An 18,712-nucleotide genomic window follows, 5' to 3' on the forward strand; every position below is an offset into this window, starting at 1 on the left:
TTTTTAGGCCAATTCAAGGCATGCTTCATTGACTATAGACGAAAGATTTAAAGAAGCGAAATTAAATGATGATTTTCATTACCAAGATATTAATTCTGGGATAAATTTCAGTGAAATCAATTGGAAAAATAATAAGGTACTGAGAACTGGGCAATGGACTAATTGAAAAATATCAAGAACAGGGAAAAGTGAGATAGGATTATAATTTTATTTTATCACATTTGTGTACTTTCACAACTGTCAGGTCATAAGCTTCAAAACTTAGAAAACCCTATATTGACTTTATTGACTAAATAAAACAGTTCACAATTGACATCCTGCACGTTATTGAAAATGTAACACTTCTTTATCAAAGTAAAAAGTATCATGTATAAATGTAGGGATATGAATATAGTATTATATAGTATAGTGTCTACAAATGTACGTAAATATAGAATTTTACAACATAGCAGTTGCAATTGAATTGCTTTTTATGGATAAAAAATGTAGGGAGGCTGATCCTACGGATATTGAGTAGATGTTACTGAGATACAAATTTTTAGCATAATTCTCATTTTCGAATAGACACTTTCATAAATGTACATGGAAATTTTAAAATAATTCTATTTAATTATTGTGCATATTCGTTCAAATAGCGAATTGTAAAAAAACGTTGCATTTTTATTCAGAACATCAATTTTATGTACCTAAATAGAAATAATTTATTGGAAACTTTTTCAATCTTCCTATTTCCTATTTCCCAAAAGGTTATTTTTTGTGACTTATGCCATTTATATAGCTATTCATTAGCTGCAGAACAAAATAAAATGGCCATTTATATCATTTGCGATTTGATTTGGTTTTATGTACTAAAAATTTCGTCCACATTTATGGTAAGCTTATTTTAGAGATAGGAATAATTTAGTTTTCGCAGTATGCGAAACAAACATTTGTAGAAAAATCCAATATCTTTATGTTGTCACCTTACTGCTAGGCATCACTATGATGTACCATGAACTTTTCAGCCAGCCGGATTTCATACATTGAATTCTCAATTTTTGTTAGTCAATATTCAACCTTAAGTCTACCGCATGTGTTCTTTCAGCTGAGAGTGGAGCCGTATCGTTGCGGTCAATTTGAACAGGATTGAATCCTCGTGTTGTGATGGCACTCGGTAGTGAAGTGAGTGATAATTCTACAAAAAGTACTTCTCAAAAAGTGAAAAAATGCACAGCGAACAATTCAGTGATCGAGAAAAATTTCAGTGACAATGGTACCATCAAAGGTAAGTTATAGTCTTGCACATAGTTATGTAACAGTAAAAACAATTGTATTATAAAACCATTCAATCAAATAAACGGATAATTTTATGTGTGAATAGTAATTAAAACTAGAGATACATAGTGTGATCATGGGGTCGAAATCATGTGATCAAAATAAGATTACTTAGAATTAATTTTTCATAAACATATAATTTAAACAGTGTATCTGCTCTATGTACACTAAACGAAAAATTGTAATTTCAATTAAACTAAAAGTTACATTTGACATTGAAATTTATGAATGTATGATGTAAATCATTACACAACTTGGAATACTATTACATATAATGTATCTACAAGAAAGTAGTTTATATAGTACTTTAATAGCAATCTTATTTTACTATTGTAGTATCTAATGCAAACTTGATTAAATGAATTTATTATGAAATCTATTTATAAATTGTTAACATTGAAAATATTCATAATTTTACTTTGCACAATTTTAAATGGTAGTGTTGGATTTAAACAAAGGGAAAGTAATGTAACTAAAAGTCTCGTTTTAAAGTCCATTGTCATACTATCAATTTAGTTAGGTGCTGTAGAATATAAATATACCACAGAATAGCTTTAAAGGCATTATAGTTAATTGCAGTTGGTTTTTAGATTGAGCTCAAGAAAATTTGTTATCTGATCCCATTTAAAGATACATAATTCACATTGCTTCAGCTTTTAATACCCAAAATTTGTTCTCAAACAAGTCTTGAAGATATCCCTGAATTGCTTATAAAATAGTATTCAGTAAAGAATCAGAATAAAAATAAAAGATGTTCGAGGAAACAATTTATTTATTAAGGTAAAATAAGATAAACAGTGTTTTAGTTTTCAGTGTTTGCTAAAAAATAAATAATTATTTCTTTGTATCATAAGGCAGATGAATTAAAATCCAAGCCCATCAGGTAGGTAGAAGTGTTGTTTAATTAGTTAGCTCTTAATCCTGCAACCTTTTTTTAGTTATCTTTCGAATAACTTGCATTATATACCTCAATGCTACACATAGTGTTCACAATTAGGAGCCAGGTTTAATTACCAATCACTTTTTAGAGAGGTTTATTTATGCCAACAAATAGAGCTCAATTTTCTTTGTACTCAAATAGCCTTCAGGTCAATGACCTCACATACCACATGCATATCACTCCCTGGGGTAGAGCTTGAAATATATTTTTCATAATTTCATAGCCAGTTCAAATGGCAAAAAATAGAACCTTTGTAATGTATTGTTCAAATCACAGTCTGAAATTAGAAGATATGTGTATTGTAAAAATAAGTATGAAAATCATTTATGACACTGCAAATATTTTATTGAGAGAAGGAAATTAGTCATGTTATTATGATGTTTCTATTTTTTATTTATTTAGAAAAATAGTTAGTGTCAAGACTTCTAACTTTTAAATATAAGGTGGAGTATTGTAGAAAAATTAGATTTCAAAATCAAGAAACTTTCAAAGAAATTGCTTTGAACTTGCATTGACAAATAGCTTTGTTGTAAATCATTACACGTCAAGTCGTTTTTGAGGAATGTATGACTTGGATAATTTACTTTAAAATTGTACTATTTTATTTTTAGTTGGAATTTTATGGTACAATGTATCATAACTATGAAACTCTTCATTATGATTTTTTCAAGTAGTATTTGACTGAGGTTTCTCTAAAATATAATATTTTACTATGTTATCAATTTTAAAATTACAGTATTAAAAGAACAATTAGATAGAAATGTCTTAGATTTCTATACTTGAATAATGTGTGTTGCATTAGAAAAGCCTCTTAAATGCCATTAAAAACAGGAAATCATTTTCTAGAATGTTTCAATGTATAACTCAACATATGGTCACCAGTGGGGGCATGTTGAGTGTTGGCAGTTGTGTGTTGGAGGTTAAAGACATGCTCTGACAATTTATAATAAATTATAAATAAGTCTAGCTAAGTTATGAGACACATGTGCATCAATCATTAGGTTACTGATAAACAGTTGGAAAACAGGTTAATGAGAAAAAACGCCCCATCAATCACCAGTACTGGCCTCTTATTGCTGAATTCGGATCATTTGATAAAAATATTAACTCTTAATACCATATTTTTATCTGGCCGTGTGCTCTAGGCATTGAATGACACCACCCCATTTCTTCCCGTGCAGCCATTATCTGAATGCTTTATCAGCTTTCGGCAGTCACCGATTTAGGGTGTGTTGTGTGTGTTTTATCGTAAAAAAAGCTATAAAAAACAAACTAAACTTAACAATGGAGAGTATATGTAGTATCAAACAAAAACATAATTAAATGTCGAAGCATGAATCACGGAGAAATCTGAGAATGTACATCGAACATAGGAACCCTTTTTTTTTGGAGTCGGTAAAAAGATTCCATAGATGCGTGAACAAGTCCATGGTTCCGATGGCTTTGGGTGCTTGGCCCACCCATTTGGTAGATATTACAATGTGAATGCTGTTATCCACCTTGCGGCATGAGGACGGAGTGTTTGTTTAAAAGCACTAGCGGATCCGACAGACGTCATGTCACATATCTTATATCTGAAAATTAAAAAGTTTTTTGAATAGGTTGTAATAATCTGAAAGGTTTTGAAGAAATAAAAAAAAACGGTTATTACAATACCGAATTGTGAATCTAAGTCATTCTCAAATCCACTTGAACACAAACAAAAAAAATCATCAAAATCGGTCCAGCCAGTACAGGAGGAGTTCAGTCACTTAAACAAGCGCAGATGAATTATATTTGTATATAAAAATTAACTATCAAACTCTCCAAACTGGGTCGTGTAACTGCTTCACGGTAGAAATAGGCAGGATTGATTGACTGAAAATTCTTTATTGCACAAAAACATTTTACAAATGCGAACTTAACACCATGCAGGCATTCTATTCCAGTTAACACTCGTTGATGAAGTAAAAGATTCAAGAAGTACGTAGCTGTGATAAAGTTAATACAATACGGTGATGGTATCCATGCAGGCTTACATTATGTTCGACTATCAGTAAAATGCATACGTATATACGTATTATCTTTGTATATTTAGAATTTCAATACAGTTAGCTATAGTCAAATAAAACGCGAGACCTTGTATCTTGTATCGCTATCTTGACTGTTGTTTTTATGTATGTGCAAAAAACGTCATTATCAAGAAACATTTCCTTAAGATATTCAAACTTAAAAGAACATTATTAGTCAGAATACAAGTTAAAAATAGTAAATACGAATTCAAACCGTAAATGTTGCCTTCATTGAAAACCGAATAATAATTACTTAAAATAATACTACGAACCAGTTGGTTAGCTGGACTAAACACTTAAATCATTATTAACATTATAACTTTAACAGTCATGTGCTTATTGGAAATCCGGTGACGCCAGTAAATACTGATTTTAAGACGGTGACAGTGGATGGAACGTATCTAGTTTTTAAGGTTCCTTATCCAATTTACAAAAAGCTTTTGCATTTTATCTTGCACATATGGCGCATCTCGTGCGCTCTCTCTCTCTCTCTCTCTCGCTCTCTCGGAGATAAATCTGCAGATAACATTTAGGATGATAGATCACGGAAGCGAAGTTTTGTTTTATGAAACGTTACACATTAAATTGGTATTAAAGCTTCTAAGACTACGAAGTCTCGCAAACAATATCTCGGCACCTCAAAAAATTTAGAGTTGCTCCTACCACCGACAATGTTATGGCATTATTGTTCTAGAATCGCAAAGGAATAGTTTTTATTGATAACATTCGTAAAAGAAATAATTATTGGAGTCCGTTATGCAGATTTAATCCCAAAAATACATGGTATTAAGAAGAGTGTTGTGGAAAACTAGTTAAACGTGTTATTTCTTCACTATAACACCCCAGTTCAGCTAGTCGAAGTGAGGCTCAAGGCAATCCGCACTGTTGGCTTAGATATCTTTGGCCATTCACAATATTCACCACTTTTAGCTCAAGATTATCCCTTGTTTACAAAATTGTGTAAAATTTCTTAGTTAAAATCGCTTCACCGCTTGTGAATTCGACTAAAATTTCCGAACTTGTTCCATATAAGGATTGTCGTTTTCCAAGTTATGTTTGATTTTTATATGAATATAATTGTGCTTTAGTTTCTTTGGTCCACATCTACAATTTTCAGTTCCGAAAATGCAATTAAAAAGTAAATTACTGAGAATTTGGTCTAATGATTATATTAATACCGTCACTAATGATTATTTATTAACATGTTCCTGCTAGGCTGCTTAGATAGTCCATAAAAGAAACTATTTTATTTTATTTCATATAATAATTTGGAATATTTATCAATTTTTATTTTCAGGTTTGTAGTTGTCAGGTTTTATTTAACAAATGATAAAATTTGACATGTTCAACGTATCGATCGATAACACTTGTTCGCACGATAACGATTTGAACCTGGACTATGAACGAACCCTTTACATTATTAAAAAAAAAACACGTTTCCACACAGGTGTGGTCCTGGTTGAGCATTAAATAATTTTCAACTTAAAGATTATAGGCGATATCTTTTTTTTCCCTACCTATGCTGATAGCCTTGAGAGGCTATATCAGCGTAACCTTAACTAGTAGGTGAGCTCACGGGGCTCAAACCTGACGACGTTGCTAACACGAACTCTAGCAAGAGCCGTGCTTCGCAGAATCTACCGCCGGATTGGGAACGCGACCCACTGAGAAGATCCGCCGAGAAACTCAGTGGGCTGTGTCTGAGGGGGGCGATATCATTAATATAGTATACCATACACAAATTGCTTCTAAGTCGTTTTCAGAATTAAAAAAAAATCCTCTGAAAAGCTGTACCCTGTCTCTGAACGTTATATCCAAATCGGTGACCTGTTTCAGAGATTAGTATAACAGATAAATTGGAAACATGTGGGTGGAGTTTGGTAATTTGCAAATAATCACAAAGATACACTTCATTGTTTTTTATTGGGATATAACGATTTCTGGATAATTTAGTTTCGTTTATAGATAAAAAAAAACTCATGTAGGTAAAAAAATATTGACACAATAGTAATCAAAACAAATTGGATGTAAAGATAAACGCAAATTGTTCTTTCTACATTGAAATTGTATAGTGCATGAGTTTGACTGAGTCCAGTAAACAAGTATCAGTAATATTTCGAGTACAAAGGCACGAAAAATCGTGTCATATAAGCGATGTCGTGAGTCAGTAATTTGAGGACTCTAATGATTTGAGCAATTTTGTTTAAGGGGTCATTTGGAAGAATAGAAACTTAATATTGAAGAAAACGCAATCATGCTTATGTTATGCATTTTATTTAAAAAGTGAGAATATTTATTGTTCACAGATACGTGTAACGTTTCTATGAATACCGCGAAAACATGTATGTAGGTCGTTTACATTTTCGGTAAACTAGGCTGCAATGTCTGTATTATCAGATTGCGTTTTCTGTAATCCGCTCACAGTTTTTTCTTCTGGTTTTTGTTCTTATCCCACATGATCTTGGCTTGGGTCAGCATGTGCTGTTATCATGGGGCTGCGCAGTGATTTGGCATAATTAAAGCATCTTTAATTTCATATATGTGTCATAACAATATTAATGTTTTTTTTTGTTAGTGCACCTTCTCTAAGATCGAAGTTTTTTTGCACTCTCAATTAATAATGTTGATGATAACCCTAGAATTACATTTACATATAAATCAACAGATGACGCCCGTTGACGTTTGAACAAACTAGTGTATGGCGCATTTACTTATGTATGTTTGTGTAGCATAAATGCAGACAAGCTCAAGGTCCAACCGGTGTTAAGCGGTTACTGGAGCTTGCAACTACGAACCTTTTCCAACCATAGAAAGAATAAAAAAAAAGATTAGATTAGAAGAAAGATTCGATAAAAAAAAATGATGAGGATTAATTAAAGTTGGACTCCGTTAAACGATTATCTTGTAAGATTCCCACCCAATGGTAGAGCGAACCACTGTTGTTGCTAGGGCAAGCGTTAGTAAGTGTTCTCAGACTGAACCTCGTGGGCTCGCCAACCAAATCGGGGAAGTTGGAATAGCCCTTCGAGGCTACCAGTGGTTTGGTAGGGAAAAAAATGATTCGCCGGTTTATCTTAATGTTAAACAATATATTGAATAGGGTGAATTTTAACACAACTTTTTTGGCTTTTGTCATTAGCATATTTTTTCAATTGAGTATTTTGTTACGTCTGTTTCAGTTGGACTATTTTGTTAATTTAGAATAGCCGGAAATACTTCGTTACGAAAATGGAACGTTGGGTTTGGGTCACGTAAAAAGTCCATGTAATACTACACACACCTTTTTAAAACATCCCTTTTCTATTTCTGTAAAATTTATAATAAGCTCACTGAGAATGCAATTGATCTACAAATAAAATTAAATGCCCTTCGTTGCTAAATTCACCAATTAGAACAGCTGGAATAGAATCATGTTTTGAAGTCAGGAAAATTGGAAGAATCGCCACGAAAAAATGAAAAATTTCTGATTAACAAAACCAGAAATGACTGACCAGTCTAGACATGTGTCTACTAGTAAAAAATATTAATCCTAAATTATTTAGCACATTGTGATATAGGCATTTCCGCTAAGGCACCGTCTTATGCCAAAGTTATGATTTAATTTAAAATTTGGAATAAAGCAACTTTTTTTTTAAGTATACATACCGACACATAATTATGGGTAAAAGAATGCTTGGATTTATTTATTACTGATTATGTTAGCCTGCATGGTAGAAACTACCGTTCACCTATTTCTAGCCCGTTTAAACAATGTTTTCCAGTTTGCAGATTGATATACCCATTATTCAAATGACTTCGATATTATGTGTCAAGTAGGTGTCAAGGTATTTCAGCTGTGGTGTCCGTACGATCTGCTACCGCTCCAGATAAAGTAAACCTTTGCTCGTCTAGATAAAAAAGCCCTGGGCACATATTGAAACTTTTGGGATAGTAAAATGTCATTCACGTCATAAAAGTTTTGTTAAATGACATCAGTGATTTCAAAGATTTCTTGTCAAACAATCCAAATCTGATTTAAATTGAAAGCCGAGTTTGAATTTTACCAAACGTCTATGGTGTTTTGTTATTGAAATAAGATGAAATTTAAAAATAAAGATCCGTAGGAACCAAAAAAGTCAAGGGTGGATCACATAATAATCTTACGAGTCAAAGGTTAAAACATTCAACGGTTGCGGCGTGTGCTGCCAAGCGTGTTTCTGTTTGCATAATTCATTGATCGATACAATTGCCTTTTGAACGGTACCAATAACGAGTTGTTTGTCAGAACACAATTTACACTACATGTTTTCTAGTGCACTCTGACGTCAACCACTCACTATCCTTGTCTAGTAATTAAAGTAAGTAATTTTCAATGAATATAAGTAAAGCAATGGTGCGAAATATAAGCACAGTCTACTACACTAACCTCTATACCACGTAACCTAAAGCGTACTCATACGATTTTATTTAACGATTTTTATTTTATTTTTACTGGTGGTAGGACCTCTTGTAAGTCCGCACGGGTAGGTACCACCATCCCGCCTATTTCTGCCGTGAAGCTGTAATGCGTTTCCGTTTGAAGGGTGGGGCAGCCGTTGTTACTATACTGAAACCTTAGAACTTATATCTCAAGGGGGGTGGCGCATTTACGTTGTGGATGTCTATGGGCTCCAGTAACCACTTAACACCAGGTGGGCTGTGAGATCGTTCACCCATCTAAGCATTAATAAAAAAATTATGTTATTTATTTATTAGGCACACAATACACATTACAAGCTAAAAAGATACACAAAAAGTAATAACAGAAAAACAAAAAACACTGACTTGTAACAAACATAAGCCATGTGCGTACGACTCTAAAATTAAAATTTAAAGTTAAATCTTATTATTTAATTTAAATTTATTGTTTATTAGTTAGTTATTTAAAATTTAACTTTAAAATTCAAGTAAATCATTTACACTTAAGATGTCAATAAAATGTGTATGTCGAATGTCAAAAGCTTCATCTCCACCGCCTGTTTAAAAAAAAACCACAGTTTTGAGACATACTGGCATAATAAGCTTACATACCGGACTAGTTTTTTCGCTCATTGCTACTCATTATGTATTTGTCAATATAACTTGAATAATTTTATATTACAAATAGAAAGAAAAAAACTTAAAAGAAGTTAATAGTGTATCTTATTAGGTTATCTTAGGGGCTTCATCGATACGAGAACAATACAGCTTCCATCTATTTAAAAGGGCTTCCGTTCAGTTATATAATTGATTCCATATAGGAATGTATTTGTTTGATTGCAGTAACGCTGACGACACAAGTGAAGGAATTGTGTCAACGGCTGGTTATCACGAAATTTGATTTCACGTTATCTAGAGACACGGGCACTAGTGCGGGTTTGCTTCTTATCTTGTTTGTGAATGTATGCAGATACCATCAAACATTTTGATAAGTAATTTTATCTTCACAAGCGACTACGGATAATATTCTGATTTAAAATTCGTATAAGATAAATAAGAGTTAGTTATATCTTAATCATAAAAGTAAAAAAAAACACGATTCAAAAAAGCCTGTAGGAAACGTCTGAATTTATAGTCGATTTCGCATTTTCTTGAATTTCAATAGTACGTTCACTCGTCGATTCTCCGGGCTTTCGTCGTGCTTAATGAGGTCGTTCTGATTAATTGTTGTCGACATTTGTAAAGTTTTATCTTTATAAAAATCCTTATTCCAAAATCTAGGTTTTGTCTTCTTTCGACGTGACAATCACTATATATATATATATATGTCTAAACATCTTACTTTAGAATGAAGCCGAAAAACGTGATAGTTGAAATAATAATAATAAAATTAGTCACTTTGTTAAGGCCTAATACTAATAAATAAATCAAGGATCCTAGGAATACTAACTTCGTTTTAGGCTCAAACACATTGTAAAGAGATAAAACACGGTGCGAACTGCGATTAGCTACGCAGCGTTTATTTATAACAGAGCTTAGCTCTTTAATGCTGGTATAGATTTAAGAAAGTTATGGTACTAGTAATTGTTGATGTCATTTGAGATCTGCAATTTAACAATTTTGATTATTAAAAAAAACCTATAATAAAGAACTGAATCGGATTGCTCTTTATCCAGTACCTACAACAACGTCGACGGCGTCTATTGTTGGCGGCATCCCGTTGCGCTCTATTATTGACTCGACGCTAGAGATAGTTGGCGCCGTGCCAGTTTAGACCACGTGCTAACTCGTCACGGGACGAAACATGGTCTCTCTGCGCGAACGTCTCGGCTCCACAAGAATTGCTGTTAGCCTAAAAACAAGGCGTATTGCTTGTTTTTACGCATGAACGAATATGGCCCCTGAGAGATAACGCGATGTAATGACCGAGACGTTACCTCGTCTTGCGGTCGTTGCGCAATAAATCCGAGGAAACGTATGTTTTGAAATGTATGTTAACGGCTATTGATTTCAATGAGGGTAAGCTTAACAGACTCTAATGTATATAATCGAAATAGAATTCATGTATAATTTTTGAAAGGTGCACTGAAAACCTATAGTCATATTAAATATATAAGGTGTTTAACGCTTATAAGTATCCTTTTGTTACAGTTGAAAAACAAGATAAGCAAGTTAAGATGAAGAAAGATGTCTGCCCGAAGATGGCATCCGCCAGCAACGGTTATGCTAACAGTCTTAACGGCCGCGCTGATGACGAAGGTGGTGGCGAGAGTGGCACGCCGCGTGTTTCCTACGCGGCTGCCGCTCGTAAGCCAGTCTCGCCTCAGTCTAGTAACACTCCTGCATCTTTTCCGCTAAATACAGGTTTTGAAAATATTTGTGTTTTATTATTGCAAATGTTGTAAATGTATCATATCGTTCGTCTATATCGCTACAATTTACTTAAACACTCTATATTAAAATTATCACTTCATTTCCACAGAACACCAGAAGTCGAAGATCAATGTTGAAAAGGAATCACAACAAAAATTAATAAATTCTACAACAAACGTCAACGGTATGGCTTCAATATCAAACGATATCGAAATAAATAATTCTAAATTAACTATCAAAGAGCCAGCAGTAAATGGCACGGAAAAAAGCACTGAGACCATAACAAATGGCGATTCAAAAAACGTTTTAGATTGTGATACTAGAAGTAGTGATAATACTAAAGTAGTTGTAAACGGCAATAATAGTGATTCCGAAGAAACTAAATCTACGAAGTCGGAAGAAGATCTTAAAACTGTTATAGTAACAAAATGTCCAAATAAAACGGCCGTGACGGACAAAAAGAAAGAACACAAGAAGAACAGGTCTTTGGAAAAGTGCAATGACGCTGAAAAGAAGACTGCTCAAAACGTAGTGGAGGATAAAAAAGACATTAGTTCATCTGTTAATATAAATAATGCCATGGAAAAAAATAATAGTGATTCAAATAAAGTGGTTAATGGCGATAGAGATAGGGAGTCCTCGCCTAGTGAAGATGGTGATGAAAAGAAAAGGGATGCTGAGGTCGTGTTTATACAAGACTTGGGTTTTACAGTTAAAATCGTTAGCCCTGGAGCTGAACCATTGGACATACAAGTATCAAGTATGGAACTTGTACAAGAAATACATCAAGTACTGATGGATCGAGAAGATACATGTCATCGAACGTGCTTTTCACTGCAACTGGATGGAGTTACTTTAGATAATTTTGCCGAATTGAAGAATATTGAAGGGCTAAAAGAAGGTTCTGTTATTAAGGTTCGTAACAAATGATTAGTAAAGCTAATCAAACTTTTTATACCTTTTATAAATATTAAATTTTATTATTATTTCATGATATAGGTGATGGAAGAGCCGTACACAATGCGAGAAGCGCGTATCCACGTTCGACATGTTAGAGATCTTCTGAAATCCATCGATTATACTGATGCCTATGCCGGTCAAGAGTGTAGTTCATTGGCTTTTCTGAACGTCATCACACAAGGAGATATTTTAGGTATTTATCAAATTAACTGCAAATAATACAAAAAATTGGGTTACTAAACTACCGTGAGCTCGTTTGTCGAAATTTTGTAGTCTATACTAATATGTAAATCTACAGTGGTTTTTACGGATGTTCCGTTATAACTACTGGGTATCCATGTAGAAAATACATGTACTTAATGGATAGGCTAATATTTATGTAAGTGTTAGACTCCCACATAATAAGACAATAAATAATAATGTTAATTTTAAATGCCCAGCGAAGCCGGCAAGTACGGCTAGTTTAATTATAGTAATAGAATATTTTGTTGGAAAAAATAGCGTATATATAATATTTTTTATTATCTATTAGTACTACACTATTAAATGAAGGCTTTTTAAACTGTGCAACCGGCTGAACAATTTCGTATCAGGGAATATAAATTTTTACTTACATAAGAATTCATACAATAGAAAAGAAGAAATCTCGACCAGAAAGTGTGGACTGTACTCCTCCAGACTACATAATGCCGTCCAGCACGGAGCGTCCACTGTTGCCGCTACACCCCGGACTCACTAAAGAGAACAAGGCTCCTCAGTGTCTCAAAGTAAGTAAAATATATTGTCGAAAAGCTGGACATTAAATCAAGTGTCCAGGTTTTCAACTTGTATTAGGAAAAGCTTTTTGTTTATTAAATAATGAAATGATTGAAAAAATATAGTATAAACTGGAATCTACATAGTATAAAATTTGATCTTAGCTCAAAAGTATAGCCACTGTTGAAGGTTATTAAAATAAATTTACCATTCATATGTTTTTTTTTGTGTAATATATAAGGCATGTTTAAAAATATATAAGTTTTTATTTTAACAGTAACTGACTTAATGATATAAGTTAAATATCAGAATATAATTTATTGTTTCAATTGTAAATTGAACAAACATTATTATACATTAGTAAATTTTTATACTTCATTATTTGTGTACCTTAAATCCTGAAAGGGAATAAATAACATAATTAATTTAATGCAGAATTGAAATTGAATACGTTTTTATATTTTATAGCGACCCTCCCTCGCTTCGCTTCGGAAACATTAAAACACACATGAAACCAAAAAAATAAAATTAAAAAAAATATTAAAAAAAGTAGCCTATGTTCATCAGGGACAATGTCGGCTTCTAATGGAAAAAGAATTTTTCAAATCGGTCCAGTAGTTTCGGAGCCTATTCGAAACAAACAAACAAACAAATCTTTCCTCTTTATAATATTAGTATAGATTACAGTGTATTCGTTGGTCATTCATTTAAAAAAAGTTACGTTGAAGCTGATCTCAAAACTTATTTCGTTTACGTCATTATTTAATATTTTTTTGTTTTGCTCAAGAACGATAAGAAAACGATGATTAATGAAAACATATTACTTCAAGGCTCCTTTATCTTTACATCTTCATTTTATTTTGATAGATCAATAGATAAATTAATTACGTCGATTGATTTTAAATATTGTTCTTAGGTACTGACCACATCAGGCTGGAATCCTCCACCTGGTCCCAGGAAAATGTGCGGAGATCTTCTTTATTTACACGTGGTGACCCTTGAAGATCGACACTTCCACATAACGGCCTGCCCTAGGGGCTTCTACCTCAACCAGTAAGATATATGTCCTTTAAAATAAAAGTGCTCATTTTCTTATTAGTTATATATTAACTTTTGTTACTTTCAAGGTAATAAGAGAATATAATAGATTTTTTATTAGAATATTTGAACCGAAATAAAAAGCTAGCAGAGTTTAGGGCATCGGGGAAGTTTAAAAAAAAATGGCGTGTAGCTAAAAGGTGCACCTAAAAGAAGTGAACCTTCTTTTGCGCTTTGTAGTCTTAGGGTTTTCTTCGTTTTTTATTCTTAAATCAAATTGCTCTTGTAATAGGGAAGGCTGTGTATAAGAGAAACGACTAGCTCGCTTTGTCCTTTCTCTCCACGGTTACGTGGTTCGCGAGACGCTATGTCTATTTTCTCACTCTCGCTCTTCCAAAATTGTATCTTTTCTCTCTAGCCGTAACGAATCTGTCGCGAGTTAAATTTTACTCTCAACGCGCCTAAAGAAGTTTCACTTTATGAAATTAAAAAGACCTTGAAATTGTATGTATTGTGTAACATTGTACGTTTACAGATCCACCGAAGAAGTGTTCAATCCTCGACCAGCTAATCCGTCTTTACTTTGTCATTCGCTCATTGAACTCCTGAGCATCGTGTCGCCGGCCTTCAAACGGAACTTCGCGCTAGTACAAAAGCGGCGTATGCAGAAACATCCGTTCGAGAGGGTCGCCACACCATACCAGGTTTATCAGTGGGCCTCACCTATGCTCGATCACACTGTTGACGCCATCCGTGCTGAAGACAGTAAGTATATCCAGTCACATAATGTCTTCATAATTTAATTTTACTGGTGGTAGGACCTCTTGTGAGTCCGCACGGGTAGGTACCACCACCCTGCCTATTTCTGCCGTGAAGCAGTAATTAGTTTCGGTTTGAAGGGTGGGGCAGCTGTTGTAACTATATTGAGACCTTAGATCTCATATCTCAAGGCGGGTGGCAGCATTACGTTGTGGATGTCTATGGACTCCGGTATCCATTTAACACCAGCTCGTCCAATGTCCTATGCAATAAAATAATAATAATATTAAATAACTAAACGCTGTTGTTATTGTTGTAGTCCTAGGGTATATAGGACCCTTCACTTGACATAAACACTACATATTGAAATTCGCAATGATTATTTACTACCATTTCATTATGTGTATGACTGTTCTTTTTTAATGCCCATGTAAGTGGACCATCATACTGCCCATCTGATGGTGAGCGATTACCGTCGACGTCAGCAATGCTAGGGGCACAGTTAAACCGCTGCCTACCATTGTAATATAACGATCTTGTCAATCACAGTCGAAATTAGTTTATTACAATTTGGATATTATTTGCCACAATCTCGAAAAGAATCTATAACGAACTCGGATTTTTTTCTAATTTAGAAAGATGTCAAAATAGTCGTACCGTATGTCGGTGTTAATCTATACTCTACTAGCGACCCGCCCTCGCTTCGCTTCGGAAACATTAAAACACACATGAAACCAAAAAAATAAAATTAAAAAAATAATTAAAAAAAGTAGCCTATGTTCATCAGGGACAATGTCGGCTTCTAATGGAAAAAGAATTTTTCAAATCGGTCCAGTAGTTTCGGAGCCTATTCGAAACAAACAAACAAACAAATCTTTCCTCTTTATAATATTATATAGTATAGATACCAGTGATTCTCAACCTTATTTTTGTTGTGGCACATATTTAACGATTTCAAAATTTGGCGGCACACAAAAAAAAAGATAAACATTATTTACTTACTACAACACACTGCATAAATAGTTCATAAAAAAATTTTAATATACGAAATAAACTAAAATATACTATAATTTTTTTTGTGGATTTAAATATATATGAATGTTTAAAATATTTTTCTTTTAAAATGATATAATTTAATAATACATATTAACATTATTATATATTCGCAAAATTTGGCGGGACACTTTTGAAATTTGGCGGCACACAAAAGTGCCGCGGAACAGTGGTTGAGAATCACTGCTCTATACTAATATATAAATCTACAGTGGTGTAGTTTTTACGGATGTTCCGTTATAACTACTGAACCATGCATCCGATTGACTTGAAACTTGGTATCCATGTAGAAAATACATGTATTTAATGGATAGGCTAATATTTATATGAGTGTTGGACTCCCTACACCAGTTGCGGGGGTGTTCATGATGAGAATCTTTGTGGGGGTGAGAAATAATAATGTTAATTTTAAATGCCCAGCGAAGCGGACGGGTACAGCTAATATAATAATAAAGAGAAGGAAAATATATAATTGGATATAATTGAACTGGCATTGAATAGCCTGATGTCATTGATTAACCCGAAATAATCGAAACTTGTGTTTTACGATTTCAATGTCGCTATAGCAGTCAACTGTGATCGATTCGATTCGATATTGGATGCAAGGTTGCTTTAAACGCGACAGCACGACACAACGAAACGGGAATGGAATCTTTGTACCGTAAAATGGGGGAAATCGGGACCCTTTTAAGTTCGACATTGATTTTTATCGTTTTTTTTTTGTAGTTATAGTAATAAAACGGAGATCATAATGATTCAGGAGGCTTAAATTTTTGTCTTCGATTCGTTATTATACATAGTTCATTATAAATTATACACAAAAACTGAAAAAAACTAGCTTGACCTGATTCACCTAGGCTTTGGGGTGAATCAGGTTACATATGGGGACAATAGAGTTTTTTGATAGGGCTGGCACTATTTAGTTGTTAGGTAGGCACTTACCTTTAGGTACCTAATGAACTTTTTAATATCTTTAATGAGTTACAAAACTTTGAATATTAAATTAAATTATTTAATATTCTTAAACACCAAATAAACGTCATTTTCAGTTCAACAAAGTTAAATCTAACAACTCAACAAAAGTATTGTGACATCCCAGATTTGTCCCTATTCTAACTCTAGTCTCTATTCCCCCCTATCTACTGTATTTGATATGGAATATTATTTATAGCATTTTCATCGAAATTGGGCTACGAAGAGCATATTCCTGGTCAAACCCGAGACTGGAATGAGGAATTGCAGACAACGCGCGAGTTACCAAGGTCCACTTTACCCGAGCGACTTCTGCGTGAAAGAGCCATTTTTAAGGTACATAATTGTCAAGTATTTTACTCTGTAACGCTTAACAACAACTGACTGACAATTTATAGCATCTGGTAAGCTTAGTACAATTAAAAACAAATTCAAACAAATGTACTGTGGTCTCACAAGGACCATTGGTACCATGGCAAATGGTCTTGTGGACTAGAAAGGGCAGATAACACCATCCTGCCCATTTTCATAGCGAAATAATGTCTTTGCTTTGAAGGGTGGGATATACTATACAACGAAGACCTCATGTCTCACGGTCCAAGCAGCCTTCACGTTGTGATGTCTATGGGCTTCGCTGACTACTTAACTAGTTTAATAAAAAATCAAATTAAAACCAACGTACTGGGATTGCCAGCCGGTGTTTACGGGTGATAGGGCGTGTTAGAACCCCCACGGGTAAGTTCCGGCATACTATCTATTTCTGCCATAAAGTTGGCCATAGATTTCGGTAACCTTTAGCACGAGGTCAGCTGTTTACACAGAACGAAATAGTACAGGAAAGTTTTAACATTGGTACAAAGTTTGTACTACAAACAATATAAGACGAAGAAACTAGCGACATCTAAACGGGATACGAACTAGTGGCGGGCGCGTTTGAAAATATCTTGTGATATACGTATTGCGATTTTGTATATATCAAGCGAACCGTATGCAACGTATGGTACCAGTCTCGACATTACCGTGAAATAAAATTTCCTCCCTTTAATTGTATAAATTGATGTCAAACGACTCCGACCCTAAGACGGCGTCGAGAAACACTTCTACTACATCGCATCACGCACGTCGAATGTTAATAAATATAAATAACTGTTTAATTGTTTTCATTGTCTAATAACGGATTCATGAAAATCTCACTTTTACTAGTGGTCCCGCAGTAGTCGAAATTCGCCTATAATTATTTGAAATTATAAGTTTGAACATTATTATGGTTCTATTGTCAAAGACTTATTAAACTTTTATAATCACAGATTTCGCCAAAACTACACTATAGGCAAATAATATTAAAGATAAACAATATTAACCTATTCTCAATTTGACCACAGACTTTAAGCAATAACAAAAGTTTGACAATATACAAAGAGCTTAAATATGTGTGTGTGTGTCAAATACATGGTAGTGTGTGTAATGTTTTTTTTATTGATTTAATGTATTATTAATGCATAATTTAAAAAAAATATTAGCATTCTGCACTCCTTCTCTATATTCTGTTTAAGTGTGGGAAATTTCATACCCCTCCATCCGCACAATTTTCGTAAAAAGGGCTACAAAGTTTTTGCTTCACGTATAAATATATAGATGTTAGTTGCGCAACTGTTGCTGTTTGTGACAGCAGCAATAAACGATTGTCGATATTGACAGATCTAAAAAAAATGTGTTTTTTTTTATATGAATTTAGTAAATTAGTGCAATTAATGTATCAGATAGTCAATTCTAAGTTCCTTTATCTGTTTCAAAAGAGAAAGTAAGATTTAAATGTGACAACATTCTCAGGTCCACAGTGATTTCGTTGCTGCCGCGACTCGAGGAGCCATGGCTGTGGTCGATGGTAACGTGATGGCGATCAATCCAGGGGAAGAACCGAAGATGCAGATGTTCATCTGGAACAATATCTTCTTCTCGTTGGGCTTCGACGTACGCGATCACTACAAAGATTTGGGCGGAGATGCGGCCGCTTTTGTTGCTCCGGTAAGTTGACAATATATAAATGAATTATTCGTGT

At 33.8% G+C, this 18,712-nt stretch overlaps 1 protein-coding gene and 1 long non-coding RNA gene across 5 annotated transcripts in view; one reads left to right on the plus strand and one right to left on the minus strand.

Annotated features, from left to right (window-relative positions):
- The first annotated feature begins 1,025 nt into the window (after positions 1-1,025).
- Positions 1,026-18,712, plus strand: part of clu (clustered mitochondria protein homolog) — a 29,612-nt gene continuing 11,925 nt past the window's right edge. The window contains exons 1-9 of one of the 4 annotated variants that reach the window (XM_089729195.1): positions 1,026-1,264; positions 10,894-11,106; positions 11,225-12,030; positions 12,115-12,268; positions 12,709-12,842; positions 13,748-13,884; positions 14,405-14,634; positions 16,853-16,989; positions 18,484-18,678. In XM_089729195.1, the coding sequence (XP_089585321.1) occupies positions 1,144-1,264; positions 10,894-11,106; positions 11,225-12,030; positions 12,115-12,268; positions 12,709-12,842; positions 13,748-13,884; positions 14,405-14,634; positions 16,853-16,989; positions 18,484-18,678 (2,127 nt within the window). In that variant the 5' untranslated portion in view covers positions 1,026-1,143. Of the gene's footprint in view, positions 1,265-10,543; positions 10,762-10,893; positions 11,107-11,224; positions 12,031-12,114; positions 12,269-12,708; positions 12,843-13,747; positions 13,885-14,404; positions 14,635-16,852; positions 16,990-18,483; positions 18,679-18,712 lie in introns of those variants that run through there. The other 3 variants (XM_089729194.1, XM_089729196.1, XM_089729197.1) reach the window with 3 other exon arrangements.
- Positions 2,072-4,911, minus strand: LOC149502545 (uncharacterized). Its single transcript, XR_016323427.1, has 2 exons — positions 4,578-4,911; positions 2,072-3,828 (listed from the first exon to the last, which is right to left on the minus strand). It is a non-coding gene; the product is annotated as an uncharacterized LOC149502545 (long non-coding RNA).

The sequence above is a fragment of the Bombyx mandarina genome, chromosome 08 (genome assembly GCF_030267445.1).
Source record: "Bombyx mandarina strain Sakado chromosome 08, ASM3026744v2".
NCBI lineage: Eukaryota > Metazoa > Arthropoda > Insecta > Lepidoptera > Bombycidae > Bombyx > Bombyx mandarina.